Below are 27,620 nucleotides of genomic sequence, written 5' to 3'. Positions count from 1 at the left end.
TGCGGCGGGCGTTGGGCAGTACAGTGAGGAGGGAATCGTTAGCTTCGTTCCGGACAAGCTGTCCCATGGCCCAAGCGTCTCGCTCTGGTGGTCTTCTGCCTCCGCTGGCTACCGTGCCGCCGTTACGGGCGCAGCCCGGGGGCGTTGAGGAGGAGCAGTGGCAGAGAAAGCGGGCAGGCGCTCTCCGCCGGGACGTTCGTGGCTGGCTGCGGCTGCCGGTTGCCCGAAGCATCCCCTGCCTGGACCCACGGCCCGGCGAAGCCCCGAGAGGGCAGCCTTGGTGGGCGGTGCCGGCGGACGCAGGAGAGCACCGTGAGGCTGGCGCTGTGGACTGGGGGCGGGAGCCGGCAGCTGGCGGTCCGACCCCTCCAGCGCTGCAGCGTCTCCGGGCGGTGTTCCTACGGCTGCACTACGAGCGGCAGGAGCTCCTCCACGCCCAGGACTGCGCCCGCCACCTACAGGCGACCGTGCGCCTCCTGAGGATCCTGAGTCCCGGCGCTCCATCCCCCGGCCACTTGCCTCAGCTGTGCCGCGACCTGCTGGGGCACCCTTCCGGAGGCGCGGTCCTGCGAAGCGGCCTTCAGGAGACACCCGAGCCGCTACTGCTGGCACGATCCGTCGGACTAGCCGCCCAGCGCCTGGATGCTACTATCGAGATGCAGCTTCGGGCTCTGGGCCAGGCGCCTGCCAGCCCGGGCCTATCGTCCCAAATCGCCGACCTGCTGCTGGCACTTCCCACCTACCACCAGCTGCAGGGAAAAACCTTGAGCTACGTTCCAGGGGCAGCGCGCCCTTATCCCCCGGCCCGTGTGCTCCGCCTCCTGACGGGGGAGCGGGGTTGCCAGGTGGCAGGTTGGCTGGATGAGGCGCTCAGGGGATCTGACTTGAGGGACCAGCTCCGTAGGCGGTGCCAAGAGGAGCGGGAGCTGCTGCCAGGGCTACTGGGCCTGATGGGGGGCATGACGGGTTCAGCCAGCAGTGGACTGGGGCTTGGAGGGGCTGGGGCCCTGTGGAGCCAGTACTGGACCATGCTGTGGGCAGCCTGTGCTCAGAGTCTGGACCTAAGTCTAGGACCCTGGAGGGACCCCAGGGCAGCGGCACAACAGCTGAGTCAGGCACTGGGTCAGGGTGAGTGATGGGCCTGGGTGGGTGTTTGGGAAGGCTGGGATCTCTTCTGTATTCACCTCACTCACTTGCCACCTGACTACAAAAACAGGCTCTTTAGAATGAACATACCCCACCCCACCCCCGGGGGTTCAGGCTATAGCTTCTGGGCTTTCAAGGCAAAGTCTTGCTTTCCATGCCAGCCTTGAGTCTTGGGGGAAGCCTCCCCTCTTCCCCCATCATTGAGTGGGGGCAGTGTTGGGCAAAAGAGGGACCCTGTTTTCAGGCTCCAGTCATTTCTCCCACTAGCATCACTGCCTCAGGAGTGTGAGAAGGAGCTGGCTTCTTTGTGTCACAACCTAATTCATCAGTCTCTTATCTGGAGCTGGGATCAAGGTGAGAAGGAAGAGGCAATGGCAGTGACACAAGCCCCAGACTGCTCCTTCCTTATCAAACCATACCCCCTCATCTTCAGGCTTCTGCCAGGCCTTGGGATCTGCTAGTGGAAACAAGAGCAGCCTTCCCTCATCCTCTCATACCACTGAACTTTTGCAACAGCTCTTCCCTCCTCTCTTGGATGCCCTTCGAGAACCCAGGTCAGGACTGCTCCTCTGCCGGCCTCCAGGTGAGACAAGGTATTGGGGATGGGGGGATAAGAGAACAGCTGAGGATATCTCCTTTATTCCTTAATCTGTTCTGAAGCCTGCCTCCTCCCAAAGGTGTTCCATGGCCCTTCAGATACTGTCCCTCCTCTCCCCAGGTCCTGCCCCCCTTGCCCTGGGGCTCTGTACCCTGCAGACCACCTTGCTCTGGTTTTGGGGCAGAACTCAGCAGCATCTGGCAGCGTGGGCCCCGGGTTCCTTCCTGCTCCTGATCCAGAAGGATTTACCTGTGAGTAGCTAGGGAATGGGGAGGGGAGCATCCTGGGCTGGGCTCAGATCTCACTCCCTGTTTCTGCCAAAGCTTCTATTACATGAGGCAGAAGCTTTGTCTAGCCTGGCCTCAGAGGTGGAGCAGCAGCTGGGCCTGGAGATCCAGAAGCTGACTGCACTGATCCAGGTAAGGAGAGCAGGCGACCTGACAGGGGCCAGCTTTGGCGTTGGTGAGGAGGTTGTGGTGGTGGTAGAACAACTCAGTGCCTTGGAATCGCCACTAAATTTATCTTTTGCTCTTCACTTCTTGTCCTCTCTTTATTATGGAAAATTTCAAAAAAATACAAAAGTAGAGAGAAGAGTATAATGGACCCCCATATTCCTACCACTGAGGCTTTAATACTCATCAACTCATGGTCAATTTTATTTCACTTATATATCCCACCCCCAACTCCCATGTCAGGCTCTCATTTTGTGACGTTAACAGCCACTGATGATTGATGATCATTGTCTGTATCCGTTATTTCATTAGAGGGTGCAAGGAGGTGACATTCCGATTCTATCATTCCTTCTTCATTATTAGTTGGATTACTCTTATAAAGTGAAACTTGCCCTCATAAATTACTTGGTTACTTTGAGGTATAATTTGTAGAGAAAAAGCAAGATAAATGATTGACTTTTCCTTTTATTTACTAGTTTTTGATATGTTTCTCCTGTTTTCTAAAAGTATAATTTTTATTTTTATTAAAACTGAAATAAAATATTATTTTAGAAGGCTTCTAATGAAAAAATAGCACTTTAATTGCCCCTCCCCAACTTCGATTTCTGATCCTTGATCCACAGTGGTAACTTTCATCCACTCTTGGCTGTTTCTTCTAATATTTTCTTCTTCTAAATTTATGAATTAAACTATTATACTTCTAACTTTCCCCCATTTTACACAGTATCTGTTCCTACTATGGATGATGTCTCTTTTTGTTTTCTCTTCCTGCCCAAATGTCTACTCTTTGCCCTGAATAGGGGCATGGCTGTAGAGCCCAGTCCCCGTCCCAGTGCTCCTTTTCTCTCTGCATTCCACAGTGCCTTGGTGCTGTAGACCAACCCCCTCCCAGTTTAGCCCTAATCCACCATCTGCATCTGCCTGTTGGGCATTTATACCTCAATTTACTGCTGCCCCTTTCAACTCAACATGTCCCAGAACAGGCTTTTCATGAGTAGGGTGGACAGTGACGGTTGTGGGAGCTCTGGGGAGGGAAGGCCTTGGTGGACACATGGTAACAGAAGCTCCTTACAGGGTCTATGGCTCAAGCTGGTGGCTGGGCAGCCTCAAGAGGAGCAGCAGGGGTTACTGGATGTGGGTAGTTCATAGTTCCTTGGGGGAGTACTGGCGAGATGGTCTGACCAAAGCAGAAGCTGTGTGTGTGTGTGTGTGTGTGTGTGTGTGTGTGTGTGTGTGTGCATGAGCATACACTTGCCCTCGCATGTGCACCGGGTGGGGGTGGAGGATTGTGAAGGAGTAGGTTGTCATCAAGTTGTGGAGGGCACTGAACACCAGCCCACAGATTTTGGACTTTATCTCATAAGTGATAGGGAGCCATTGTAAGAGCAGGAGGAGAACAGTGAAGACAGTGATAGAGTTTGATCCAGCTATAGTGGTCAGGATAGAAGGGAGGTGGGGAGACATAATATGAGAAGGGTCCAGCTCTTGGTAGTTGCAGTGAGAACAGAGCAAAAGGGGCAGGGAGAGTGTGCTCTTCATGTGAACCAAACACTGTCCAAAGCAGTTTCATGCCTTGCTTCTCTGCCTGGTGACTGTACTGTTGGGCATCTGCTCTGGGCTTTCTATCACATACAGCACTGGGATGAAAAAGAAGAATCAGATGTGAGTTTTCTCCTCAGCTGGACTGTAATGTCCCACAGAAAAAACTGTCCCATGGTGTGACCTTGTATTTTCCGAGTGTTGAGTGCAGAATTTCCTAACAAATGTCAGTTGACAAAAGGGTAATTTCTTTGTTATATATAAGGAAGAAGGGGGTTCTGATGTTTGGGATAAGAGAAGAAGAGTTTGGATTTAGACTTGGTGGGAGAGAGCCCATGTATCAGGAGCCACATGGGCTCTCTCCCACCAAGTCTGGCCCCCGCCAGGTCCTTTCCTCTCTTCAGGCTCTCAGGCATACAGTCACCTTTTCCTTAGACCTGCCACTACACACCCCACTTCTTGGGTTCTTCTCTTAGATGGGCTGTAGAGAACCCTCCTTTTTGCTGTCTTCTCCCCCTCCAAAAACAAAACCTATCAAACCAAAGAAACCAAACCAGCACATGTGCCTTTTCTTGCTTTGTGGGTTACAATGCTCTGGAGAAATGGAAGTGGCGTGGCTATAAAGAATATTCAGTGTGAGGACATTCCAAAGGTTCCTGAATCTTAGAAAGTTATATTCATTGCTCCTGGTCTACACACAGTTCTTGCCTTCCTTTTATAGATGACAGACAGAAGATTGTACAATTCCCTTTTCTTTCTTCAGCCTCTGCCTGTCTGCAGAGCATGCAGACCTCTCTCTAGCATCTGCTTTTGAACATTAGCGGTGGTGAGGGTGTCTCCCTTTTTTTTCCTATTAACGTTCCTATGGAACAGAATTAACATGGAGGATTTCCATCCTCTGAACCAAGCTGAGGAGAGCAGGGTAATCTTAGGGCAACTGTCCATAATCTTTCCTCGGTCCAGACCTCTTGGAAAACCCAATAAAAGCTATAGTATCTCTCCTCAGAAAATGCCCAAGCCCATACAATTATGCATACAATTCTGTTCTGGGGCTTTATGGATGCCAGGTTAAACACCTCAGATTTAGAAGAGCATATAACTTGACAAGTCCCTCAGAGATAAGCCCCTTTTACTTTCTCCTTATCCCCACAGCTCCTGCCTGAAGAGTCACTAAGTCTCTTTTTTCAAGAATGTCATAAACGAGCCACACAGGACTTCGAACTCCACATGCCACGGGGTCGGTACTGGCGGCATCGTCTCTGTCCTGGTAAGTCCTCATCCCAGCGTTCCCTTCCAGGCTTCTCAGAGGGTAACAGTGTCCTGGCCCCTCCAATTCCTGGCTCCACTCCTCTGTCTCCATCCTGTCCTCACCTTCTGTGTCCCCTCACCCTGAAATCCTACCCTCTTCCCCCAAATGCTCCATTAGGGGCTTGATGGATCTCCCTAGCCTCATATCCTGTCCTTTCTCTTCTCTCACTCCAGAACTTCCCAGCATTCCTAGTGAGTATGCTGGGTTGGTGGTCCGCAGGGTACTGGAGCCTGTGTTGCAAGGACTGCAAGGACTGCCACACCAAGCCCAGGCCCCTGCCCTCAGCCAGGCGCTGACTGCCATCCTGGGTGCCTGGCTTGACCACATCCTCACCCATGGGATCCGGTTCAGGTGGGGAGAAAAGGAGGCCGTGGCAGGGGGATGAATGGAACTGAAAAAAAGGGAGGGGATGGGTGGGGCAGAGCCGGTTCGGAGAGGCAGGAGGGTCAGGTGGCCACACTGTACCTTGGCCTTCAGCCTGCAGGGGGCGCTGCAGCTCAGACAAGACTTTGGAGTGGTCAGGGAGTTGCTGGAGGAGGAGCAGTGGGGCTTGTCCCCAGAACTTCGCCAGACTCTGTTCACGCTCAGCATCTTCCAGCGGCTGGACGGGGCTCTGCTGTGTCTGTTGCAGCAGCCCCTGCCCAAGACTCAAGTCCACAGGGGGCCTCCCTGTTGCTGTGAGTCACTCTCCCTCCCCAACTCCAGGCTCTCTTTGCCCCTAGGTCATAACTTTATGTGCCGCATCCCCCATCCTCATCATTGATCTGGCTTCTGCATGTACCCCCCTCCCACACACACCGCCAGCCACCTGCCTTCCACTCCTGCCTTACCAGGTGCATGTAATGAGGTCCAGACCATGGAATTGCCCAGCAGCAGCCTCAACAGCCTGGAGAGCTTGGAGCCCCCTCTTCGACCTGGAGCACTCCCAGCCCAGACAGCTCAGCTGCTAAGCACACTGTGGGGAGAAGGACCTAGCCCTGAGGCTTACCTGGTAGGAAATCAGCAGGCCTGGCTTGCCCTGAGGCAGCACCAGCATCCCCGCAGGCACTTACCTTTTCTTTCCTGCCTGAGGACCAGTTCTGAATCCTAAGGACCCTAATCAGAGCCCATCAGAACTCCCTATCTCTGTCTGAAAAAGCCCAGACATTTAGAAATGCGTATTTTAAAAGCCTAATTGGGAGCTTGGAAGAAAGCATACCTGAGAGCCACAAGCTACACAGAGCCTGGACTTAGAAACCTGGAGGTCAGCATCCTTGGGAGGCTTGGGCTTAGTTCCCCATCAGTGAAGACATCTCAGAGCTAGACACTAGCAGTAAGGGGCTAGATGATGGGAGTAAGGCTTTAGGGTTGGATCCCAGGGGAAAGGGAAACAGAAAAAGCAAGAGAAAGCAGGGAGCCTAGATGCCACTTCCTCTTAAGTCCCAGGAGCCAGGCTAAACACAGAAAGTTCGGGACACTACTACAAAGTTAATTCATCAGGAACCACAGAGGTGGAATAGGAATTTCTACACCTAAATCAGTCCCACGGCGTATACTATATAATAGTACCCTGCACTTCCCTATCACTATTTTTAGTCATTTAAGAATATTGGGCTGTAGGACCTTCACGTGTAAGCTTCGCTACTCTAGAGTTCCACGTGTTTAATCTTAAACTACCTGAGTGGAGTTTACCCTCTGGTAGGTTTATAATCCCTGCCGTGGTGGTGCCCTCTTCTTGGAAGGGACCAGCACTTAAGACGGTGTTAACGTAGATCTGGCACAGCAGGGTACAGAGGAGTAAAGGCTGCAAAAGACTTGTTATCGGAGCCAGATGCAAACGGCTTTTGCAGTATTTATTGTCTTCACCGTGGTAAAGGGGGCTATTAATGACAGGTAGTGTTTACTGACCGCGTACTTTGGGCGCCCCATACCCTGTGCCGAAATCATCTGTCTCCCTCCTGGCCTTCCTCCTCTTCTCGGCTGGGGAGCCCAGGGCAGCGGCCTGGGGACCAGCACCACCGACCGTGGCAGAGAAGCCGCACGAGGCGGAGGTCGCGGGACTGCGGAAGCGCGTAGCAGCCCACAGCGTCTCGCACTAGCGACACTTCCGCCCGCACGAGTCCTTCCGGGGTGGGGGTCACCATGGCAGCGGCTTTGGCTCGGCTCGGACTCCGCTCAGTCAAGCAGGTTCGGGTTCAATTCTGCCCTTTCGAGGAGAACGTGGAGTCGACAAGGTACGAGGGGGAAGGAGTGCGGACGCGAAGGGGCGCGGCTTCCTCCCGCCGGGGGTCTAGCCCCCTCTGCCGGGCGCTCACGCCGTTTTCTCACCGCAGGACCTTCCTCCAGGCCGTGAGCAGCGAGAAGGTTCGCTGCACCAACCTCAACTGCTCGGTGATAACTGACGTGAGACACGACGGCTCCGAACCCTCCGTGGACGTGCTGTTCGGTGGGTCTGGTTGGGAGTCGGGAGGGAGTCGCTAGCTCTCGGCGCCGGCTCCGCCGTCCTCCCGGTGCCTGACTCGTTTGTTTCTTCCCCAGGAGACGGGCATCGCCTGATTATGCGCGGCGCGCACCTCACCGCCCAGGAAATGATCACTGCCTTCGCCTCCCACATCAAGGCCAGGGGTGCGGCGGGGAGCGGGGACAAGCCGGGCGCCAGTACCGGGCGCTGACAGCGCGGAGGAGACCAAGAAGCAGGTTTTCACCTAAGACTGCTAAGGACACATCTAAGAAGACCTTGACTTAATTGCTCAAATCACTATCTGGAAGACCACAGAGCGCAAAAGAAAAAAGAAAAGAGCCCTGTGACTACAAATCCAACCAGTGTTTCTGGGACGAGACAAGATGGGGAGGGGTCTGGACAAATTTGAATTTATTTCACTTTCTTACCATCACTCACTGCTTAAAACTTTTGAATTTGGCTTCTTCCAGCACTACTCAAGGTACCTCTTACTCTTATTAGAAATGCTGTTTTCTCAGTCCTCATTTTCCCATTTCAGTAGCACCTGCCACTCTTAATTCCCTCCCTTGTGTAACTTTTCCGCTCAGGTCCTTTTTCTTCTTTTAACCATAAAGGCATACTACTCTCCTAATTTCTCTTCTCTCTTTTATTTTTGGGGCATCTCATATTCTGTCATGACTTGAACTACCCTCTTGGGTTAAACCCTACATTTCTGTTTGGCTCTAATCTCAAATTCTGTGCTATAGTCAGGGTACTTACTACCAATTTTCTCCAAATTCCACCAACACTCTTTGTCTAACGCTAACCCGATAATCTTACATACTCTAAAGTTGACCCTTGAACAATGCAGGTTTGAATTGCAGAGGTCCTCTTACATGCCTGTTTTTCAAATAAATACATAGTACAAGTACTACACGATCCGTGGTTGTTTGAATCTGCGGTTGTGGAACTGTAGGTGCTGACTGTAAAGTTATCCCCCCATTCTCAACTCTGTGGAGCGGTTGGGCCCCTAACTCGCATCCCCACCCCCATTGTTTAAGGGTCAACTGTACTTGCCTCCTCCCCTGACTTCCTCATTCTTTTAAAAGGCACTTCATCTGCTCAGCCACTTGAGCTAGAAACCACAGCATTATCTCTGGTTCTGCCCGCTCCCTTTCCCTGCATATCCAGTAAGTTCGTAATATTCTGTCTTAAACAAAAACTTCTGAAATGTTCTCTACATTTCCATTCATTCTCCTGTATTATTGTTGCATTCTCCCACCTGGTCTCCTTTTTGCTAACCGTTTTTGCTGCTGCTTACTTTTATTTTTCCAAAGCATATCATTGGTTTTATTATTACAACTTGTTTCAGAGAACAGTGCCTAAAGTACTTTTTAGGCACCCTGCCTAAAGTGTTTTTCATACTAGGTTACCACCCATTAATGTGGATCATGAAGTCAATTTAGGGAGTTAAATCAGCCTTTAAAAAACAAAGTAAAATAGAATAAAAAGTATCAGTAGATGGCACATGGACTGGGAAATATTCTTTAAGAAACTTAAGTTTTAAACATATAATCATGAATATAGATATTATATAAAGTATGTGTATGTGTGTCTATCTGCATGTACTTGGTTGCAGTATAGAATTATTTCTTACCGCAGGTTGTAGGAAAAAATGGTTGATAGCCACTGGTTTAGAGAAAAACTTCAGAATGTTCAACTAGGCAATCAAGAATCTCTGGACACTGGCTGCTGTGTACTTTGCCAAATATATTTCCTCCTACCCCATTACTATACTACTTCTCTCTTAAAATGGTGATATCTTCAAAGGACTGGTTTTCCCCCCTCTCCTTTCAGAGAAAGAAAACTATCAGACAGTATAGTGTAGTAAAAAGCTAGAATGCCTGGGATTGAAATCCTAGCTTTTCCCTTAAGTAGCTATGTAACTTTGGACACATTACTTAGTCTCTCAGTGCCTGTTTCTTCATTCATAAAATGGGGATAACAGTACCTGCCTCATAGAACTGTTGAGAGATTAAGTGAATTGATATCTGGGACTTCTTAACCACTGGTGGTCCAGTGGTTAAGACTCTGCTCTTCCACTACAGGGGGCACGGGTTCAATACCTGGTCAGAGAACTAAGATCCCTGCATGCAGTGAATAAATTGATATCTGTAAACTGCATAGAATATTGAGTGAGCATAGCATAGTATCTAAGAGGCCGTATGTTATAGGCCTCTTTACTGACGAAAGGATACAACCTAGATTTGAGTTCTCCAGGTCCATGGTTAACTGGCCATTATCCTTGGCCAGATTAACTACTCTCATCTGTAAAAACAGGGATGGTTCAAGCACTGCTGTAAACACGGATTGAGTGCTGGCACTGTGCTTATAGATTGTGAACTTGAGGTTGGGGCTGTTTTCTCTGTGTCCCCTGCACCTTGCATAGTGCCTGATACAGAGTGTGCAATAAACTTTTGTTGAATTTACCAGTATTTAGCATCAACCTTGTGACTTCAACTGATTAGTACTGAGATACAAAGATGAATGGTGAAACTCAGGTGTGTGTACTAAGTGCTACAATATATTGAATAGGTGTGGACCAGGTGCAGTGGTAGCAAGAAAGGACTGACCATTGGGTTTGGTCAGAAGGTGATTGTTAAATGAGTAAAAAGTCTACCACTGGAGGGTGGGGCCAGAAGTCAGATTATAGTGAAAGAAGAAATGGGTGTGCAGCATAAAGTAGTAGTTTGTTTTTGTTTTTTTCTTTTGCGGTACGCGGGCCTCTCACTGTTGTGGTCTCTCCCGTTGCGGAGCACAGGCTCAGCGGCCATGGCTCACGGGCCCAGCCGCTTCGCGGCATGTGGGATCCTCCCGGACCGGGGCATGAACCCATGTCCCCTGCATCGGCAGGCGGACTCTCAACCAACTGCGCCACCAGGGAAGCCCAAAGTAGTAGTTTTATATAATTAGAGTTTGGATGGGAGGTGTGATAATAGCTAGAATAGCATAAGGGTGTGGAGTAGGGTTTTTTCAGAGGATGATAGAGATTTGTACTTTATGAAAACACCTTTTATGCTGAGCTGTTGGAGAGAAGTAACTATGAATCTAAGTTGCATTTCTGAACCATCATCAAATGTAATCTTGGCTCTTCTAGGACAACATCAGGTGCAGATGCTACCTCTTTCCTACAGCCTTCCCTGACCTGGACATAAGCAATCTTTCCCCTAAGTGCCTTTGCTTCCTGGGTTGTAGAAAAGGAAAAAAAAAAAGTACAGCCACCATCATTATGGTCCTTTTAGGGTTTATCTAGATAAGGAATCCTAGACTGAGTGGAGGTATAACATCTAAAATCACAGATCCTCTTGGATTCACTCCATTTCACTAGGAAAGAAGGCATAGGTGTGGACAATATGATTCAGATACACCTGGGTTCCAAGGTAGCCGCTTCCCGGCTCTGTAGCCAGGGCCAAGTTACTTGAACTTTCTAGGCCACGGTTTTCAGGCACCTGATTGGGGCGATATGGGGAGCGGTTAAATTTAAAACACTTAGGACAGCGTCTCATGCTCTTAATATACAGTAGTTATTAAAAGAAAAAAAAAAGACAAATGTGATTGGTTTTTCCTACTAGCCTGTCAACTGCGTGAGAACGCAAAATAAACGCCGATCCAGTGGATGCGGCCCAGAGGGCCGACCCCGGGTACCAGCCAGCCCTACGCCACGCCGCGCTGTGATGCTGTGGGGCTTAACCTGACGTGGCGGGGCGGGACTTCCGGCGGAAGCGGAGGGGGAGGCACCGGCCGGTGGGTGCGGCTGACACATCAGTCGTGTTCCCGGCGCTGCGCGCGAACCTAGGAGGCAAGCCGGGACCCGGGCTCTGTTTCCATCTCTCCGGGTCCCCGCGACGCCTATTTCCGTGCAAGGATGGCTCGGGGCGAGCGGCGGCGCCGCGGAGCGCCGGCAGACGGAGCGCGGACCTCTGAGAGGTCGGCTCGGGGCGGCCCCGCGCGACGGGAAGGCCGGGGCGGCAGGGCCCGGGGCGCGGCTGCGGGAGCGGCTCTGGCCGTCGTGGTCCTGTCTCTGGCCCTGGGCCTGTCGGGATGCTGGCTGCTGGCATGGCACCGTGCGCGGCGGGCTGTCACGCTGCACTCCGCGCCCCCGGCGCTGCCTCCCGACTCTTCCAGCCCCGCCGTGGCCCCGGACCTCTTCTGGGGCACCTACCGCCCTCACGTTTACTTCGGCATGAAGACCCGCAGTCCGCAGCCCCTCCTCACCGGTAACCTGGACCCGGGGCGGGCAGGCAGGCGGGCACTTAATCTGGGCGCCCCAGCTTCGCGCCAGATCAAGGGTGGTGAGGAGTGGATCAGGAGTGTTATTAAGAGGGATGACCCTGAAGTTCTCGGCGACCCAGAGGGACAGGTCCCCTGCTCTCTCTTTGACTTACCTGGCCATTCTACCCCCAGGACTGATGTGGGCGCAGCAAGGCACCACCCCGGGGACCCCTAAGCTCAGGCACACGTGTGAGCAGGGGGACGGCGTGGGTCCCTATGGCTGGGAGTTCCACGACGGTCTCTCCTTCGGGCGGCAACACATCCAGGATGGGGCCTTAAGGCTCACCACTGAGTTCGTCAAGAGGCCTGGGGGTCAACACGGAGGGAACTGGAGCTGGAGAGTGACTGTAGAGCCTCAGGTCAGGGCCCTCAGGACACCCTTCCTCTAGCCCAGACTTCCTCCACCCTTCCTTTGCTGCGTGCAAATGCAGGATAAAGTGGGGCTTAATAGCAGGGGCTCTGAGCCTGGCTGCCTGGTTTGAATCTGCTGCCTGCCTTAAACACTTGCCTGTATGACCATCTCTTTTTACTATCTCTAAGCCTTGGTTTTCTTGTCTGTAAAATGGAAGTAAAAATAGTACCTAACTCACAGAATTGTAAGAATTAAAGGAAATAATATGTAGAGTTCTTAGCATAGTACATGGGACAAAAGTACTATTATTTCCCAGAGAACTGTGTGCAGAGCTCTTTATCTCATCCCACTGGTGCTTAACTTTCAGTGACCCTCAACACTGCTAGATGTATGTTGTTTACTATGTTGCTCTCACCTGGTGTCCCTTTCCCTAAGGCTGATTCTCAGGGGAGAGACTGCTAACCTAATGCTGTGTTTTTATGTCCTCATTGGTCTCCCAGGCTTCAGGTACCTCTGCTCTCCCTTTGGTGTCCTTGTTCTTCTATGTGGTAACAGATGGCAAAGAAGTCCTAGTGCCAGAGGTTGGGGCTAAGGGGCAGTTGAAGTTCATCAGTGGACACACCAGTGAACTTGGTGACTTCCGCTTTACACTTATGCCACCAACCAGTCCAGGAAATACAACCTCCAAGTATGGCAGGTAACTGGGGGAAGAGAGTGTGGGGTGGTGGTATGGATGCTGACTTAGCCTGATTTCCATCTCCCCCATTCTACCCTCTTTTCACCAGGTATTTCCCTTCTCACCAGGCTCCATGTTCCCTGCATTGCCAAGACTCTCCCATCCTGACTCCTGATCACCTCATATTTTCGCTTTACAATCCCCACCACTTCCTCCTGAGTAATATTTCCTGTTTATCTTTTTCCTTTCAAGCTACAATGTCTTCTGGTCCTCCAACCCAGGACTTCCCTTGCTGACAGAGATGGTGAAGAGCCGCCTAAATAACTGGTTTCAGCATCGGCCCCCAGGGGCTTCCCCTGAACGCTACCTCGGCTTGCCAGGATCTCTGAAGTGGGAGGACAGAGGCCCAAGTGGGCAAGGACAGGGACAAGGGCAATTTCTGATACAACAGGTGACACTGAAAGTCCCCTTTTCTGTGGAGTTGGTGTTTGAATCAGGCAGTGCCCAGGCAGGAGGAAGCCAAGCCCTAGAGCAGTTGGCAGGCAGCCTGCTGACCCAGGCCCTGGAAAGCCATGCTGAAGCCTTTAGAGAGCGCTTTGAGAAGACCTTCCGGCTGAAGGAGAAGGGCCTGAGCCCTGAGGAGCAGGCTTTGGGTCAGGTTGCCCTCAGTGGTCTTCTTGGTGGTATTGGCTACTTCTATGGACAGGGTCTGGTGTTGCCAGACATGGAGGTTGAGGGGCCTAAACAGAAGGTGGACCCAGTCCTCTTTCCACCTGTCCCTCTTTTCACAGCAGTGCCCTCCCGGTCATTCTTCCCTCGAGGTTTCCTGTGGGACGAGGGCTTTCACCAGCTGGTGATCCAACGGTGGGATCCCCGGCTCACCCGGGAGGCCATAGGCCACTGGCTGGGGCTGCTAAATGCTGACGGCTGGATTGGGCGGGAGCAGGTGCTGGGGGATGAGGCCCGAGCCCGGGTGCCCTCAGAGTTCCTGGTGCAACGGACAGCCCATGCCAACCCCCCAACTCTGCTTTTGCCTGTAGCCCACATGCTAGAGGGTGGTGACCCTGCCGACTATGCCTTCCTCCGCAGGGCCTTCCCCCGCCTGCGTGCCTGGTTCTCCTGGCTTCATCAGAGCCAGGCAGGGCCAGTGCCACTATCTTACCGCTGGCGGGGCCGGGACCCAGCCTTGCCGACCCTACTGAACCCCAAGACACTGCCTTCAGGGTTGGATGACTATCCCCGGGCTTCACACCCTTCACCCACTGAGCGGCACCTGGACCTGCGGTGCTGGGTGGCACTGGGTGCCCGTGTGCTGATGCGGCTAACGGAGCAGCTGGGAGAGGCTGAGGCAGCTGCAGAGCTGGGCCCACTGGCTGCCTCCCTGGAAGCAGAGGAGAGCCTGGATGAGCTGCATTGGGCCCCAGAGCTAGGAGTCTTTGCAGACTTTGGGAATCACACAAAAGCAGTGCAGCTGAAGACTAGACCCCCTCAGGGGCTGGTGCGAGTGGTGGGCCGGCCCAACCCTCGCTTACAATATGTGGATGCCTTGGGCTATGTCAGTCTTTTCCCCTTCCTGCTGAGGCTGCTGGACCCCAACTCATCCCGCCTTGGACCCCTGCTGGATGTTCTAGCTGATAGCCGCCAGCTCTGGAGCCCTTTTGGTTTGCGCTCCCTTGCAGCAACCAGCCCCTTTTACAGCCAGCGCAATTCAGAGCATGATCCTCCCTACTGGCGAGGTGCTGTGTGGATCAATGTCAACTACCTGGCATTGGGGGCTCTTCACTACTATGGGCATCTGGAGGGTCCCTACCAGGCCCGTGCTGCTAAGCTCCACAGAGAGCTCCGTGCCAATCTGGTGAGCAATGTGAGGCGCCAGTACCAGGCCACGGGCTTCCTGTGGGAGCAATACAGTGACCAGGATGGGCGAGGCATGGGCTGCCGCCCTTTCCAGGGCTGGACCAGCCTTGTCCTACTGGCCATGGCTGAAGACTATTGAAGGGGGAACATGGGAGGGGAGCTAGGCCCCTTATGCTACTCTGGAGTCGAGGAACAAGGTCTCTCACTTCTGCCCCCAGCCCTCAGGTACCAGTGCTTCAAACCCTCCTCAGCTCATCTCAGGTGTCTCCTTACTGACATCCCACATAGCCCTGGAGTGAATGTGAATTCAGAGTCTATTTTTCTAAATAAATGGGAAAACCATGCCAACCTCTATTGCTTTTGCCAACTTTGCCTCACCAAGAGGTCTTAGCTCAGTCCAGGCCTTAGGGCTGCCTGCTGTCCTTCAGAGTAGGTGGAAAAAGTGGCCATTGACTGTCCCCTCCAATCAAGTGCAATGCAGTAAGTTGAGCACTAGTCCACCCAAATCCACAAGCAGCTGGTTCACATCTCTTTAATGAGATCAAAGGCTCCTGTGTATGTCTTAGGAGACAGAGCTAGCACAGTCCCCCAAACACTGCCCTTCTCCTCAGGACTCCAGCCCTTTCAGACCGATTCTAGGAGGGCAGGGAGAGGCTGAGGAGAACTCAGGGAGTTGGGAGCATGGCTGTTTCTGGTGGGCAAGTAAGCCACCCACCCTCCCCAAATTGCTTATGGGATGTCCCCTTCATTGGAAGCCAGCCCCACAGGAGAGACCTGGGGTACAGGATTTAGGGGCCGTGCACAGGGGACTGGTCCTCCATATCTGGTGGGGTGGCACTAGCCCTAGCCTCCTTGACTGGCTCCCCCTCACTGGAGTCAGGACAAGGGCAGAGCTCAATACCTGAGTCCCCAGTCAGGCGGCGATAGCGGCAGAAGGGTGGTGTGGGGGCAGGGCTCACCCCTGCCCCAGGCTCACCCTCCTGATGAGGAGGGTCACTCTGGTGGGAGGAAACACCTTCCACATTTGTTCCCTCTTGGTGGGCAGGGCAGCTAGAAGCAGAGGAGCAGCAGGTGCATTCACTGGAAGCAGTCGAGGGGCAGCCTGAGGCTGCAGTGTAAGGAGGCGGCGGTGTGCCTGGGCGGTGAACCACATCCTCATAGGCTGGGGGTTTGAAGGTGCTGAGGAGGCCTGCAGGAGAGAATGGCATGGTTGGTGGAAGGCAACAAGGGGTGGGGTGGTGGTCTCTTTCCTATTAGCAAAAAGAGTGCTTTGAAATGTTTGAAATGGGAGTGTGGGATGAAATCAGGGTCCTGTTTTGGGAGGGACCACTGGTAGTGAGCCCAGAGCCTCAAGTCACTCACGAAGATCAAGCAGTGAACCGGGAGGGACAGGGCCAGCCCCATGGCATGCCCCGTGGTAGGCCAACAAGTTGATCTCACGCTGCCGCTGCTGTTGCTGCAGCCGGAGTTTAGCTCGTCTATGGCGGAAGGCACAACAGCAGCTAAAGAGAATGAGGACAGTCCAGAGCAGCCAGAACCCTGCAGGAAGTGAGGAGGGAGAGTCTTAGATACCTCCTCCCAGGCAGAGAAGGGTCCTTGAAGGCTGAGGTCCAAAGGCGGGGGGGTAGAAGGACCCAAGAAGAGCCCTCCTGAAGACTCACACCAGAGCTCATAGTAGTACGTGCAGCAGCCAGTCTCCCCGCAGCAGTGACCACTCTCACAGAGGTAAGGCTGGTTGTTCACTCCTGGGCACAGCTCTCGAAGCTGGGAGCAAGGAGGCACTTAGAACCAAGGGAGGTTCCAGCCCAAGGCACTGTCCATCCCCAACCCCTGCATACACATACACAATCCCACCCTGTGAACTAAGTTTAGCTCATAGAAATCTATGGGGAGAGGGAAGAGTGATGCTGAGAGGAGTGTTCAAATATCTGAAGGGCTGCCAGCATGGAAGAGGATTTGGAATAGCAAGAATCAGTCTAGAGACCAAGATTAAGATGCAAGGTGTGGACGTACAAAGAGGCAGATTTCAGCTCTGCATATAAGAGACTTCTCTCATACTCAGGTCCGGCTCCCCAGGGTGTTTTCTGTTAAGGGAGTATTTTGGCAGAAGCCAGAAGACAGTCTGAGCTATCTCAAAGTCTCAGACAATGGGTATGGAGTTTAAGGTAATTTCCAAAGCTGTTTTCATCATCATTCCCCATGGTCTGCCAATCCCCACTCCCAAGCTGGATACTTCCACCCCTGGGTCTCAGGCTTCCTAGGGTAGAGGAGGGTCAGTGTGAAACCCAGAGCAGGGCTCCCAACCAGATGGGATTGCTGCGGATGCTAAAGGATGGCATCCAAGGCGCGAGTCTGGGTTCCAGCTCTTCTCCAAATTGCTCCCTCAAGAGAAGATGTTGCCAGACTCGGTTGTGACAATAGGCACATAGAAAAACATCACAAATAACAGTTGCAAAACAGAGGGAGCCTCCCTGGGGCCTTGCTATGCCTCTGGTCACTGGAGAGCCACTGCAAGCTTCCACTGCAGCCACGGGATGGGAGTCTAATGAAGCTGCAGGCAAAAGTCAACCGCATCTACAGTACAAAGTTTAGACAAAGAGTGCAAAGAACATATCTAGGAACTTCGCAGTACCTTTGGCTCCGTGAGTTCCTCCTCCACCCCCCAAAAGGCAGGGACAAGGAAAGGGGAACGAGAAATAAATGGCTGTCGTGATAGGCTTTTGGAGCTGTTGGGATACCTGCTGTTGCGGCACCCGAAGTGCCCCCCAGTCCTCCTCGCTGCCGTTCCCGCCGGTGGCCCGAGCCATGCCTCCGCCTACAGCCCCCTGAAGACCACAGTCTCCTCTACCGCCAGCCACCCCGCCCCTGCCACCTCTGCCGCCACCGCCATGGTCCCTGCCCGGCCCATCTTCGCTGCCTCCAACATCACTCCGCGACCGGACCTTCCATCCAGCGAGAGCTCTGCCAACTAGCACCCAGGTTGTTCCGTCCTACCAATCCACATCACCCTCCGACAGATGGGCCAATAGGAAAGATCACAGGCTTCTCCCTGTGACCAATCTACAGCAGCGCCTCCGCCACTCTCCCAGACAACAAGAGCTTGCACAGACAAAGAGTGGGGTAAGGTTCGACCCATGGCCCTGACTGACAGCGACAACAGCCAATATGGACAACAGAACAGGCTTTGCGTTATCAACCAATGAGCGGCCGTCCAGGACAGCAAAGTTCCCGCTGATTGGCTTGAGCCCTATTTTCCAGATGACGCCAAACGCTTAACCACGTCAGGTAACCCCCCTGGAAAAGGCTGGGTCACAAATGTCGGCTGGAGTCTGGGCGCGGGCTGGCTACTGTTCTTGGGCCTGGTGGACGTTTCCCAGGCGTCGACGCAAGCTTCGGTGGGGGCAAGATGTGTTTACGCGGAATTGGCCTACCCATATCTCATTACCCCAATTCTGTACAAGTCCAGGCACTGGATGAAATTTAATAGGGTGGGGAAGACACTGAAAACCGGGGACAGAGGAGAAGGCACAGAGTCCAGATTGGGTGAGGGCCTTAAGAAGCCAGAAGTGGGGATCCGGGGCCCTGAGGCCCACCCAGCCGCATCTGCAGGTTGATACGGTAGCACTGAAGGCTGCAGAGTGCCTGGCCTGTGCGGGAGCAGGCATAGCGGCGCGGATGTGGACAGCCGGGAACAGAGCACCGAGGAGCAGGGGCAGATGGGGATGGCCGCTGAGACACAGGCGCGGGGGCGGGGACGCCAGGTGGGAAGGAAAGGGTGGAACCTTGTGCCCCGCTGCTGTAGCGCACCATGGGGGCCGGGGCCGCGGCCCGCCCTCCCCGCCTCTCGCCCCGCGCGGCCCCTCGGCCTCCTCGCCCGCTGGGCGCCACAGTCTTGGTGAGGCGCTCAATAGTCTGGTTCTTGTGCTCCTCCGCCCGCCGAGCCGCCTGCAGCCGCCTCTTCCGTGCCCGCTCCTCACGCTTCAACAGCATCTCCTCGGTGAGAGCGGGGGCCGGGCAGCCCCCAGCCACAGGTAGTGACAGAATCGGGGAAGGCTGACTTCGAGCCTTCTGCAGCAGAGCTCGCTAGGGAGAGACGGAAGAGATGTCAAAATAGAGAAGTGAGGTCTGCCTGACGGGGGAAGGGGAAGAGGGGACATGGAAAGCAGGGTCTTGAGGAGAACAGGCCTTGAGAGAAGGGGTGAAATAAGCACCCTCTCCAGGAGCCCTTAATACTGCCTCCTCTCAGGTCTCCAGATTTCCAGCTTTACATCCTTGACTCTCAAGGTGAAAAGTATTAGTAATGTTACCTTCCTGCCTTGTGTACCAAAACTCTGTACCAGCTCTCTGGAGGCTTTTTGTTGTTGTTTTAAATCTTTGAATCTCAATGGATAGCATCAATTGGATAACTGCTCAAGCCAAAAACCAACGGTTATCCTTGATTCCTCTCCTTCCCCCAACAAGTGTCTGTTTCCTAAATATATCCAGAATCCATCTGATTTTCTCCATCTCTACCACTTCACCTTGGTTCAAGCCACCACCATCTCTTACCTACTTCAACAGCTTCCTACCTGGTCTTGCTTCTATCCCTTACCACCACTAAGAAACCAAAGAAATCTACTGAAATATAAATCAAATACATCACTTCTCTGTAAACAACCCTTTTGTGGTAGCACACTTATTCTTCTCCTTGACAATGATTAGGCATGTTCCGCTCTCAGGGTCTTTGCCCCTGCTGGTCTCTCTGCCGGGAAAGCTCCTCTGGTATTATAAATGTTATCTCTTTAGAGAGGTCTTTCCAGACTACCCTATCTACTGTTGTTTCTTTTCTACTTCTTTGTATTTCATCACCCTATTTTTGTTATAAACCTTACAGTTTTTTGAAATTATTTATTTACTGCACAAGAATACCAGCTCCATAAGAACAGAAACCTTGTCTGTCTTTTCTCCACTGCTGATATCCCTGCTGCCTAGCAAAGTTCTTGGGACATGGAAAGTTCTCAATATAAATTTGGCAAGCAAATAAAGAATGAACTAACTTACCTGTCGAGCAGTGAGCAGCCGTTCATTGATCTCCTTCTTGAGATCTCCATTGTCATCCAGCTCCCCCTTCTCCAAGGCATCCAGCCACCTTTGTTCTTCCTCTTCCTCCTGACCCCCTAAGGCCCCGGACAAGTCCCGAAGGGGGGAGGGGGACAGATTACTGTCTTCATCTGGAAAGGAAAGTTGGAGAGCTAAATGTGGAATTGTTCAGATGGGGAACCCTAATTTGGCCAAGTTAATACTGGGACACGCAAAATTCTCACCTTCCTCAGAACGAACCCTCTTCCCTTAACCAGGTATAATGAGAAACCCAGTTTCCCCACCTCCAGACCCTTCTCACCCAGCCAGGCACGGTACTGCTCAAGGGGGACTCCTTCCACAGGTTCCTCTTCATTGTCCACAACCATAAGGGGAGAGGGTGAGCGAGGACCCTCAGGTATCACAGTGAAGGTAGGAACACTGCAGAGAAGCAACCACTCTGTAAGCTGAGCAATTGTCTCCTCCTGCTCAGTACATCCAGCCTTCCCTACACCCTCTTGGGTTCTTGCTGCATTAACCTGGGCCCTGAAGTCACAGCGTCCATTCTCTGTCTTCTGAAAAGCACAGCCAGCTTCTGCTTCTATCTCTACCTGCTCCTGAAGTCCCCCAAGTAAAACCTCGGCTCTCTTGGCCTCACCTTTTGGTGCCCAGGACCTGCCCGCCCAACTTGATTTTGAGTTTGAGCTGGGGCTTGGCAGGAGACGGCTGCGTGGGCCCAGCCTCCTCTTCCTGGTAGTGTTTCTTCTTGTGTTTCTTCTTGTGCTTCTTGTGCTTTTTCTTGTGCACTCCGTGGCCGTGGGCACCCGCCAAACTCAACTCCAGGGCTTCCCCTGCAGAAGGAGAGCCTGTCAACGGTGTACATCAGGAGCGGGTCAGGGAAAGCCCAGAAGAACCCAATACCCCTGAGGGGCCCTACTCTTCCCGCGGTATTCGTTGTTACCATAACAACAGCCCCGCCTTTCTCCTTCCACCTGTGGCGAAGTACCCAGGAAGCTCGGAGGAGCAAGAAAGGGACTCCTTTTCTGCGAAGGCCTAAGTTGCTTTATCGATCCGCGCTTACCCGGCTCAGGGGCCTCCATAGCCCCAGAGGTGCTCCCGCGCCGCCACAGCTTACTCATGGGGTCCTGCAAGGAAAAGGGGCTGAAAATAGTCGGAACACCAGCAGACATACCTTTTCCGCCCCACGGAGCAACTTATCCCAGCAAGTAACCGGGTACTTCCGGTGCGTAGCAACCATGCTTGTGCGGGGCAAGCTTTGCGGTTAAAAATCCTCCGGAAGAAACAACGCTCCTTCCAACAAGGGTTCCGGGCTCTTTGAGACCGGGAGCGGTCAGAGGGCCACGGCTTTCTGCTGGCTCCGCATCCACACAATCGATATCAGAACTCAGCGCGGGCGATTCAATTATTATTACACTCAAGCGTGATGAACGTATATTCCAGACCAAATTCGGGGCTAGGCTACGAGAATACAAAGTTGAATATGAACACTTCTCTCTGCCTTTGAGTAGCTTACAATTTGGTGGAGTACGTAAGAAACTGTATTGCCGGCAAAATGGCAGAAGGGCTTAACAGCACAAGTGCCCTACCAGCAGGGCAAATGATATTTAAGCCTAAATTCTATATCAGTAGAGAAATGGATAATTGAATTATGGTGCATCTATCCAATCTGGAACACAAAAGCTAAGAGCTGATAAGTAATTGATAAGATTGACATGGAATTTATATCCATGTGGGTAATATAGCATTGGAAACAATCTAAGTGTGCCTCTAAAGAAAAACCAAAATAATTTGGTACAGGGATTTGATACATCCATACAGTGGGAAGCTATGCTGCCATTAAAAGAAATGAGGCCCCAGAAGGCTACCCAAGAAACTGGTGACAGCAATTCCAATGGATAGTTGGGAGAACGAGGGTGAAGGGAGACTTATTCTTCATAATATACCCTTTTGTGCCTATTGTACTTTGTCTAAAACATGTATGTTTTACCTAATTTTAAAAAAGGAACAAGGTAGATTTGTACGTGCTGACACATGAAATAAGAAAGGCAAGTTTCAAGATGAGGTGATCCCATTTATTTTTTAATTTTTTGAAATTAATTAATTGGTTTATTTTTGGCTGCACTGGGTCTTCGTTGCTGCCCAAGGGCTTTCCCTAGTTGCGGAGCATGGACTCTAGGCACGCAGGCTTCAGTAGCTGTGGCATGCAGGCTCAGTAGTTGAGGCGCCCTGGCTTAGTTGCTCTGCAGCATGTGGGACCTTCGGGGACCAGGAGTCAGACCTGTGTCCCCTGCATTGGCAGGCGGATTCTTAACCACTGCGCCACCAAGGAAGTCCTGCGGTGATCCCATTTAAAAAGGCATAATATGTTACTACATTCACAGAAAAAACATTAAGGAATGTATACTATACCGTTAACGGTGATTATCTTTGGAAGATGGGCTTGGGGAAATTTCACTATCTAAATCTGTAGTGAATTTCCTTTCCTTTCCTTTCCTTTCCTTTTCTCTCTGTCTCTTTTCTTTCATTTAAAAAGATTGCTTAGTATTTTTTGTAATGAATTTTCTTACAGCCTACATATCACATTTATAATTAGAAAAAAGCACTGTATATAATATATATGGGATACATGTCTGGACAAGGTAGCAGTAGTGAACATAGTAAGGGAAGAACTGATTCAAGAGGCATTTCATTGATGAAATTTAAAGGAATTGATGAACAATTATATATGAGAATTCAGGAAGAAGTCAATGTAGTATAGTGATTAAGATTAAGAGAATGAACTTTGGAGTCAGAGAAGCCTATTATCAAATTCCAGTTTATTGGCTATGTAACCTTGGGTTCACAGTTATTTAACCTCTCTGAACCTCATATTCCAGCTCTGTAAAATGGAATGAAGTAGTGTCTCCTGCATAGGATTCTCTCAAGGAATAAAGCAAATCAAGAATGCAAAGTACCTAGGGTAGTATCTGGCACATAGCAGATGTTCAAAAAGCAAACAGCAACAATAATAAATGACTTCTAGGGACTTCTTTGGTAGGCCAGCAGGTAAGACTCTGCCCTCCCAATGCAAGGGGCCCGGGTCAGGGAACTAGATCCCACATGCAGCAACTAGGAGTTCACATGCCGCAACTAAGGCCCAGCGCAGCCAAATAAATAAATAAATATTTTTTAAAAAAAGAGTCCGCACGCCACAACTAAGACCCAGCTCAGCTAAAATAAATAAATAAATAAATAAAAATTTTAAAATGACTTCTATATTTCTAGCCCAAGTATTAGAGAGAACATAGTGTTTTGTTTTGTTTTTTAAATAAATTTATTTATTTATTTTTGGCTGCGTTGGTTCTTCGTTGCTGCTCATGGGCTTTCTCTAGTTGTGGCGAGCGGGGGCTACTCTTCGTTGCGGTGCGCAGGCTTCTCATCGTGGTGGCTTCTCTTGTTGCGGAGCACGGGCTGTAGGCACGCAGGCTTCAGTAGTTGTGGCACACAGGCTCAGTAGTTGTGGCTCGTGCACCATGGCATGTGGGATCTTCCCGGACCAGGGCTCAAACCCGTGTCCCCTGCATTGGCAGGCGGAATCTTAACCACTGCGCCACCAGGGAAGTCCCCATAGTGTTTTAAATAAAGATTAGAACATAGGAAGAGAAGCAAGTAAGAAGAAAATCATTTAGTGTTACCCAAGGTGAATTTAAAGTGCATGTGGGAAATCAAAACTACAAAGAGGTATCACCTCACACCTGTCAGAATGGCCATCATCAAAAAATCTACACACAGTAAATGCTGGAAGGGGTGTGGAGAAAAGGGAACCCTCTTTCACAATTGGTGGCAATGTAAATTGGTACAGCCACTATGGAGAACAATACGGAGGTTCCTTAAAAAACTAAGAATAGAGCTACGATATGATTCAGCAATCCCACTCCTGGGCATATATCTGGAGAAAACCAGAATTCGAAAGGATGCATGCACCCTGATATTCATTGCAGCACTATTTACAATAGCCAGGATATGGAAGCAACCTAAATGTCCATCGACAGAGGAATGGATAAAGAAGATGTGGTACATATATACAATGGAATATTACTCAGCCATAAAAAGGAACGAAACAATGCCATTTGCAGAGACGTGGATGGACCTAGAGATTATCACACAGAGTGAAGTAAGTCAGAAAGAGAAAAACAAATATCATATAACTTGCTTATATGTGGAATCTAGAAAAAATAATACAGATGAACTTTTTTGCAAAGCAGAAATAGAGTCACAGATGTAGAGAACAAACTTATGGTTACCAAGGGGGAAAGGGGGGGTGGGATAAACTGGGAGATTGGGATTGACATATATACACTACTATGTGTAAAATAGATAAATAATGAGAACCTACTCTATAGCACAGGGAACTCTATTCAGTGCTCTGTGGTGACCTAAATGGGAAGAAAATCTAAAAAAGAGTGGATATATATATACGTATAACCGATTCACTTTTCTGCACAGCAGCAACTAACACAACATTGTAAAGCAACTATACTCTAATAAAAATTAATAAAAATAAAATAAAATAAAGTGCATGTGGGAATGCCCAGATGGAGATGGAATACTGAAGGAGAAGTCAATGCAGAATGTGTGATTTGGGGCATCATCATCAGCATAAAAATGGAGGTCCCCCTCAAGGGATGGGAATAGATGAGACATTCCAGAATGATCAATCAGATGAAGAGGAAAGGACCAGGAACAAACCCAAGCGGACCCCAGTCCTGAACAGGCAGGCAGAGGGGCAGGCAGGGTTGGGAAGAGATCAAAAGAGGCAATAAAGGTACCCAAGGGCAGAGATTATCAGCAGACGAAGGCTATGATGAACTGAGTTAAAGTGAGGGATCACCTGCAGTTAGTATTTGTCAAACATATTAGCGTTTATAACCTGCTTTCATATCCCTTCCCTCCCTTGATCCCCATGGCAGCTCCATATGGGAGATGCTATTGTTCCCTCATGAGGAAACTGAGGCTTAGAGAGGTTAAATGATTTAGCAACAGCCACACAGTTAGGGAGTGGCAGAGCCAGCATCAAACAGAGCCTTCCTGACACTAGGCCCAGTGGTGTTTCCTCAACATCCTGATGCCCAGCAGGGAGGAAATGGTGACAGTAAGTAGCCATGGGCTTCATTATTTTGTTTTGTTTTTAGTTTTGCTTTGTTTAGTGTCAGAGAGGTTTGAGCAGGTTTGTAAGGCTGAAAGGAAGAATTTTGTCCTTCTGAAAAAGTTCTTAGCTTATTTTTTAAATATGATTTTTGAGGAAATAATTTCAAACTTACAGAAAAGTTGCAAGAAGAGTACATAGAACTCTCTTAGCTCCTTAAATCAGATTCTACAATTATTAACATTTACTATTTCCTCCCCTTCCTCTCCATTATCATTATTCCTATTCTGATCATTCTGAGAGCAAGTTGCAGACATGATGCCACTTCACCCCTAAATAGCTCACTGTGTATTTCCTCAAATTAACACTGATACAATACTACCATCCTATCCACAGATTCCATTCAAATTTCACCCACTTCCCAATGTCTCCCTTTCATTTCTAGGCCAGGATTCAAATCCAGGATCATGCATTACATTTCCTCATCATATGTCTTTGATCTGCTTTAATTTGCTGGAACATTTCCTCACTCTTTCCCTATCCTTTGTGACCTTTACAATTTTAAAAAGTATAGGCCTTTGATTCTGTAGTATGTCCCTCAACCTGGATCCATCTGGTTTTTCTTCAAGTCAAGACTCTTAAATTCTTGGCAGGAGTACTACTCAAAAAAATATTATGCTGTGTTCTTCTCAGTGTATCACATCAGGGGGCACATGACGTCAGCTTATCCCACCACTGATGATGCTAACCTTGATCACCTGCTCAAGGTGGTGTCTGCCAGTTTTCTCCAGTGTAAAGTCACCATTTCTTTTTTTCTAATTTGTTTTTTAATTTTTTTATTTGGCCATTTTGTGTGGCTTTCAGGATCTTAGTTCCCCAACCAGGGATCAAACTCAGACCCCAGCAATGAAAGCGCCAAGTCCTAACCACTAGACAAAGTCACCATTTTCAACTTTGTAGTTAATGAGTATTTTCTGGAGAAATACTCCGAAACTACTCTGATATCCTGGCCCCTATATCAAACTTCCACCTACCAGGCATAATAGCCAGTGATGAACATTGTATGAATCAGCTCTACCTTAATAATTGCCAAGTGGTATTCTACTCCCGTTATTCCATCTACATGTGTTAGTTGGCATTCTATGCTGAAGTGGAGCTTTCTTTTCTCCTTACATTCCGTTTCATATGTATTTATTTGTATCGGTATAGATTTCTGTTTCATTTAATAAGTTGTAATCTATTATTTATTTTGATGCTTAAATATGTCCCAGATTTGGTCAGTGGGCATTTCTTTAAGATGACTTCTGTGTCCTTCTGACACATCTCCATCATTCCTTTAGCACTTTTTTACTTCCCAGCACTACAAAATGTTTCGGGTTCATCTTGTATTCTCCCTGGATAAGGGGTGGGAACCCTTGGGAGGCCAAGCATTAGGGACATATGGCTGAGCTTATGCTGAGGGCACACCAAAGTCTCACCACAGGAACCTGCTGATGAGGATTTCCCTGCTAGCAGAGCCAACCACTCCTCATGAATTCTCCCTGGGTCTTGTTCTCACTCTTTCAAGATTCAAAGTCCAGTTGGTAGCATTCCAGTTGGTTGGCTTAGGCCAACTGCCTACCCCTGGGCTGTGAAGAAGTGGGAGGATAAATGTCCTTCTCCAGCTGCCATAAAGAGGGTAGAGCCTCAGCCTACCAGAGTTGTCCACAGTAGGGGTCTGTGTAGAAATAGGAAGATAATTTGAATACTGGGTGGCTAATAAGCCCTTCCCAAATATCAACTTCATAGTTGGGGAGACAGAGATACAGATGTAAGAAAAGGAAAAATTTGGAGATATTATGCAGTGAACGAGTGGTATGTGGGTAAACATTTAACGAAATCTCCCCAGGGGAAAAAAAATAGCCCTGGTTTACAGTGTTCGCCTATTTCTGTTGTGTAAAACTCCCACCATGGCCAATTTCATTACTGAGCACAGAGTTGGCAAGACATGTAGTAGCACACCATGACATAGCATTTCAACCATACGGACACTATAGATGTAAACAACCTCAAGGGATAATGGGAAAATGCAGTAAAATAATTAGGAAGTGATGAGTTTTGAGTTTTATCACCTTTGCTTTAATATAATTTATTTAGCTGTGAGTTTTTATGATTCAATTATTAACTAAAGCTGTGTTTAACAGCTGGAATGCACAATTCCAGAAAATTCAGCAATTGTCTCTCACGAGCCAGTATAAGGCATCAGCATGCCATGGCACCAGGCTGTGTCTCAGTGTTTTTCTCTGATGGTGGGGAAAGTGTGCTTTTGTTCATTTATTCTTTACTTTGTATTATTTTTTAAGTGGTGGAATAGGATTGTTTTAAAAAACTGTATGTGTGTTTTCAAATAAGAATTTAATTAAAAAATAATAACTCCACAGAAACTTTGGCCCTTGTTTCTCTACCATTGGTTGAGAACAGTGTAAGCTGGCTTCCCAAACTCCAGTCACAACCTCCTCCAAATGATTTATGCAAATGGATGCCAGACTATGATCTCTAAAATATAACTTTGGTTGTGTCACTCCTTTCCCAAAATCTTCAGTCACATTGAGTGCAAATTCCCTGGCAGGATTTGAGCTCTACTTCCTTTCCAAATGCCTTCCATTCCTCCAGCTCTTGTCAGGGGTTTTTAAACCCTTCCTTAGGGCCCATGTCCCATAGGGGTGTGTGTGTGTGTGTGTGTGTGTGTGTGTGTGT

General features: G+C 50.0%; 5 protein-coding genes across 10 annotated transcripts; 3 read left to right on the top strand and 2 right to left on the bottom strand.

The window, feature by feature from the left end:
• Positions 1 to 40: 40 nt before the first annotated feature.
• On the top strand, positions 41 to 6,868 carry CCDC142 (coiled-coil domain containing 142). 5 transcript variants are annotated; one of them, XM_007107664.4, is made up of 9 exons: positions 41 to 1,128; positions 1,414 to 1,500; positions 1,580 to 1,729; positions 1,865 to 1,995; positions 2,068 to 2,163; positions 4,888 to 5,002; positions 5,218 to 5,395; positions 5,522 to 5,721; positions 5,878 to 6,868. In XM_007107664.4, exons 1-9 carry the CDS (start codon positions 66 to 68, stop codon positions 6,132 to 6,134), a joined length of 2,277 nt encoding a protein of 758 aa, XP_007107726.1. In that variant the 5' UTR covers positions 41 to 65; the 3' UTR covers positions 6,135 to 6,868. The 5 variants fall into 5 exon arrangements, with proteins under 5 accessions (XP_007107726.1, XP_054945256.1, XP_054945257.1 ...); XM_055089281.1 differs by lacking the exon at positions 1,414 to 1,500; XM_055089282.1 differs by lacking the exon at positions 2,068 to 2,163 and having other exon boundaries at positions 5,878 to 6,791.
• A 164-nt stretch (positions 6,869 to 7,032) lies between these two features.
• Positions 7,033 to 9,962, top strand: MRPL53 (mitochondrial ribosomal protein L53). The gene is made up of 3 exons (XM_007107638.4): positions 7,033 to 7,257; positions 7,357 to 7,469; positions 7,562 to 9,962. Exons 1-3 carry the CDS (start codon positions 7,166 to 7,168, stop codon positions 7,693 to 7,695), a joined length of 339 nt encoding a protein of 112 aa, XP_007107700.1. The 5' UTR covers positions 7,033 to 7,165; the 3' UTR covers positions 7,696 to 9,962.
• A 1,317-nt stretch (positions 9,963 to 11,279) lies between these two features.
• MOGS (mannosyl-oligosaccharide glucosidase) lies at positions 11,280 to 15,027 on the top strand. Its single transcript, XM_007107641.4, has 4 exons — positions 11,280 to 11,740; positions 11,928 to 12,154; positions 12,648 to 12,844; positions 13,076 to 15,027. The coding sequence occupies exons 1-4, from the start codon at positions 11,389 to 11,391 to the stop codon at positions 14,817 to 14,819; spliced, it is 2,520 nt and encodes an 839-aa protein (XP_007107703.2). The 5' UTR covers positions 11,280 to 11,388; the 3' UTR covers positions 14,820 to 15,027.
• A 171-nt stretch (positions 15,028 to 15,198) lies between these two features.
• On the bottom strand, positions 15,199 to 17,737 carry WBP1 (WW domain binding protein 1). Its single transcript, XM_007107642.4, has 4 exons — positions 17,419 to 17,737; positions 16,342 to 16,444; positions 16,043 to 16,219; positions 15,199 to 15,869 (listed from the first exon to the last, which is right to left on the bottom strand). The coding sequence occupies exons 1-4, from the start codon at positions 17,485 to 17,487 to the stop codon at positions 15,469 to 15,471; spliced, it is 750 nt and encodes a 249-aa protein (XP_007107704.2). The 5' UTR covers positions 17,488 to 17,737; the 3' UTR covers positions 15,199 to 15,468.
• A 408-nt stretch (positions 17,738 to 18,145) lies between these two features.
• Positions 18,146 to 20,947, bottom strand: INO80B (INO80 complex subunit B). Of its 2 annotated transcripts, none has more exons than XM_028496835.2 (5): positions 20,820 to 20,947; positions 20,397 to 20,589; positions 20,061 to 20,179; positions 19,721 to 19,890; positions 18,146 to 18,763 (listed from the first exon to the last, which is right to left on the bottom strand). In XM_028496835.2, exons 1-5 carry the CDS (start codon positions 20,926 to 20,928, stop codon positions 18,233 to 18,235), a joined length of 1,122 nt encoding a protein of 373 aa, XP_028352636.1. In that variant the 5' UTR covers positions 20,929 to 20,947; the 3' UTR covers positions 18,146 to 18,232. The 2 variants fall into 2 exon arrangements, with proteins under 2 accessions (XP_028352636.1, XP_028352635.1); XM_028496834.2 differs by having other exon boundaries at positions 20,397 to 20,604; positions 20,820 to 20,942.
• Between the last annotated feature and the right edge of the window lie 6,673 nt (positions 20,948 to 27,620).

Source organism: Physeter macrocephalus, chromosome 12 (assembly GCF_002837175.3).
Source record: "Physeter macrocephalus isolate SW-GA chromosome 12, ASM283717v5, whole genome shotgun sequence".
Classification (NCBI taxonomy): Eukaryota; Metazoa; Chordata; class Mammalia; order Artiodactyla; family Physeteridae; genus Physeter; species Physeter macrocephalus.
Note: the sequence above shows the minus strand (reverse complement) of the source record. Positions and strands in the feature narration are given on the sequence as shown.